The sequence below is a fragment of the Sus scrofa genome, chromosome 6 (assembly GCF_054392235.1).
Source record: "Sus scrofa isolate SSC_HxYL_T2T_F1_AM1 chromosome 6, Sscrofa_HxYL_maternal_Yorkshire_Landrace_v2.0, whole genome shotgun sequence".
Lineage (NCBI taxonomy): Eukaryota > Metazoa > Chordata > Mammalia > Artiodactyla > Suidae > Sus > Sus scrofa.
The window spans coordinates 95,823,859-95,826,786 of NC_139388.1; the positions used below are offsets into that span (position 1 = coordinate 95,823,859).

General features: G+C 44.4%; 1 protein-coding gene across 1 annotated transcript; it reads right to left on the reverse strand.

The window, feature by feature from the left end:
* Positions 1-268: 268 nt before the first annotated feature.
* On the reverse strand, positions 269-2,443 carry LOC110261142 (phenylalanine--tRNA ligase beta subunit-like). Its single transcript, XM_084963878.1, is given in 4 exon segments — positions 269-1,117; positions 1,120-1,496; positions 1,499-2,074; positions 2,365-2,443. Coding segments are annotated over 4 exon segments (1,776 nt in total). The 5' UTR covers positions 2,429-2,443; the 3' UTR covers positions 269-358.
* Positions 2,444-2,928: the final 485 nt, after the last annotated feature.

The window sequence follows — 2,928 nt, forward strand, 5'->3', positions numbered from 1 at the left end:
CCTAAAAGTTCTCAAACATGCATGTTTAATTTTTTCTCATTTTTATGGCTTCACCTGCAGTATATGGAAGTTCCCAGGCCAGGGATTGAATCTGAGCCCCAGCTGAAACCTATTCCAGATCCTTTAGCCTACTGCCCTGGCCCGGGGATCCAGCAGGCACTGCCACAGAGACAAGCCAGATCATTAACTCACTGAACCACAGTGGGAACTCCAAATATAGATTCATTTTTTTGACACTTCTCTGTATTTTATTCAACATTAATGCACAAGCACAAGTGGACATTCATCTGGGGACAAAAGGGCACTGGGAAGGAGAGAGGGGCCCGAGGGGTGATAACCACACAACAGAGACCCATCTTCACAAGAACGGCTCGATATTGGTTTCCAAGCAGGAGCAGGGCAGAGTCAGCTCAAATTTAGTGATCACATCAGGATGAAGAACCCCCAGCTTCCCGATGCTCTGACCCCGGGCAAAGATCTCAGCGCAGCGGCCAGGGAAGAACGCAGGGCCTTCTGATGCTTTGATCACATATCCTCCCTTTTCACCAGGAGGCACAGCAAATAGCTGCATGATTCTGTCCAGGAGCCCATGGATTATCTCAAACCCAGGATTCTTGTTGTAATAAACAGCACAGAGATGCCTGTAGTTTCTTGCACCTACATCTCTGCTAGAATCTTTTATTACAACGTCAGAGATTTCAAACAGTTTTAGAGGAAGGGGCATCTTCCGATTTGCAGCTATGGTTTTTAGGAGGCCAGGAAGAAGGGTAGTGTGTGCCACCTGAAATTCAGCTGTTTTAGGATTACTTATGTGGACTGCCTTTGTTGCAGAGATATCCAAACCCAGTTTATCAGCAATATCTTCTTGAGAGCACAGGGCAAAGGTAAGTGCTTCAGTGAATCCAGCAGCTGCCATGTCATGTCTCAGGAGTTCTGTGAACTTATTTAGGGGGAATTGATTAGCTATGGTGTATGTTTTCGGGAGAGTCATCTGAATGTTGTTATATCCATAAGCAATAGCTGCATCTTCTATGATATCACAGGCATGGATAATGTCGGCTCTGGTCGGAGGGACCTCAATCTCAATCTGATGCCCATTGCCTATGACTTCTGACTTCTGACTTCTGACTTTAAACACATCCTGGTCAGAAGGATCTTGGCAAGATTTTCTGGAGTTTCTCTGATTCCAATTTTTTTGTTAATTAGATCAGCTCTCACTATCTCCTTTCGGTAAGCCAGTTCTGGAAAGGTATATAATTTTCCATTAGGAAAAACTACCTCAGCTGCTTCAACCGTAAACTGATTATCACAATATTCACTGAACATGGTGACAATAGTATCAAGAACTATTTTTGCCTTAGTAAAGTCAGTTCCTGTGCATTCAATAAATACATTTCTAGTATTCACTGTTATTTTGGAATGATTTCCATTGATGATTGGAGGCATGGAAAGGACTACACCATTGCTGTCATAGATAACTGGATACAGAGGTTTTCAATTATATGTAAATAATGTTTAAGTTGATTGTCAGTCTTGTATATGTTCATCAATTCACAGGCTGTACACTCCTTGCTCTTATTTAGAGGTTTGAATTTGATGTCTGCAGGCTTCTTTGCAGTGTAAGTAAATGGGCCTGACAAAGTATCCAAATCATGGGTACCAATAGCAACAAGTGCTCTTTTCCTGCAGATGTTCTGATGTAATTTCTCCTGAAGTTCAATGAAGCTGTCATACCTATCTTTAGTAAACTTCATGTTTCGTAGAACCGCTGCAACAGCATACGGGCGTATTTTAGCTGTCTCTTCTGTGATGATTAATTTCTGGATTTCTCCATTGGGCATTACCCGTTTATACACTGGAGCCTTTATCCTTTCTTTGAAGACTTGAAGTCCTCGAACCAATCCTTCCAGACAAAGGAGATCATATCTGTTGGGAGGGACGTCAATTTTGTAGAGAACAACATCAGAGGCCCCCTGTGCCTTTTCATTACCTTGTTCCTTACTTATAATTTCCTTCTCAGAAGTAATTTCATCGAGTTCCAGACCAAATTCAAAACATAGTTCATCAAATTCTTTTTTTTTTTTTTGTCTTTTTTGTCTTGTTGTTGTTGCTATTTCTTGGGCCGCTCCCTCGGCATATGGAGGTTCCCAGGCTAGGGGTTGAATCAGAGCTGTAGCCACCGGCCCACACCAGAGCCACAGCAACGCGGGATCCGAGCCGCGTCTGCAACCTACACCACAGCTCACGGCAACGCCGGATCGTTAACCCACTGAGCAAGGGCAGGGACCGAACCCGCAACCTCATGGTTCCTAGTCGGATTCGTTAACCACTGTGCCACGACGGGAACTCCCTCATCAAATTCTTCATTGGTGTAGATCCGGCCCAGAGCTCGGAAGAGCACATCGCGCTTCACGCTGACAGTCAGCATGGCGAGTGGAGCCTACTGCTCTTTTTTTTTTTTTTTTTTTTTTTTCATGCCTGAGCACATGGCATGTGGAAGTTCCCAGATCAGGGATCAAACCCGAGACACAGCAGTAACCTGAGCCACAGCAGTGACAATGCTGAGTCCTTAATTACTAGGCCACCAGGGAACTTCTCATTCTCTTATTTGACTCTGAGTTTCTACCAGTATGTCCCTTGAAGAAGCCTGTATCAACTCTTTGACTACCCACTTTCTTTCCCCAAGTAGACTTATGCTTTTACACCCATCTTGTTTTAGTACTTTATATTAGTGTCTGCTCGGTTCTTCCTTATACATAGTTTTTTTTTGGGGGGGGTTGTTGTCTTTTGTGCCATTTCTTGGGCTGCTTCCTCGGCACATGAAGGTTCCCAGGCTAGGGGTCAAATTGGAGCTGCAGCCGCCACCGGCCTACATCAGAGCCACAGCAATGCAGGATCCAAGCCACATCTGCAACCTACACCACAGCT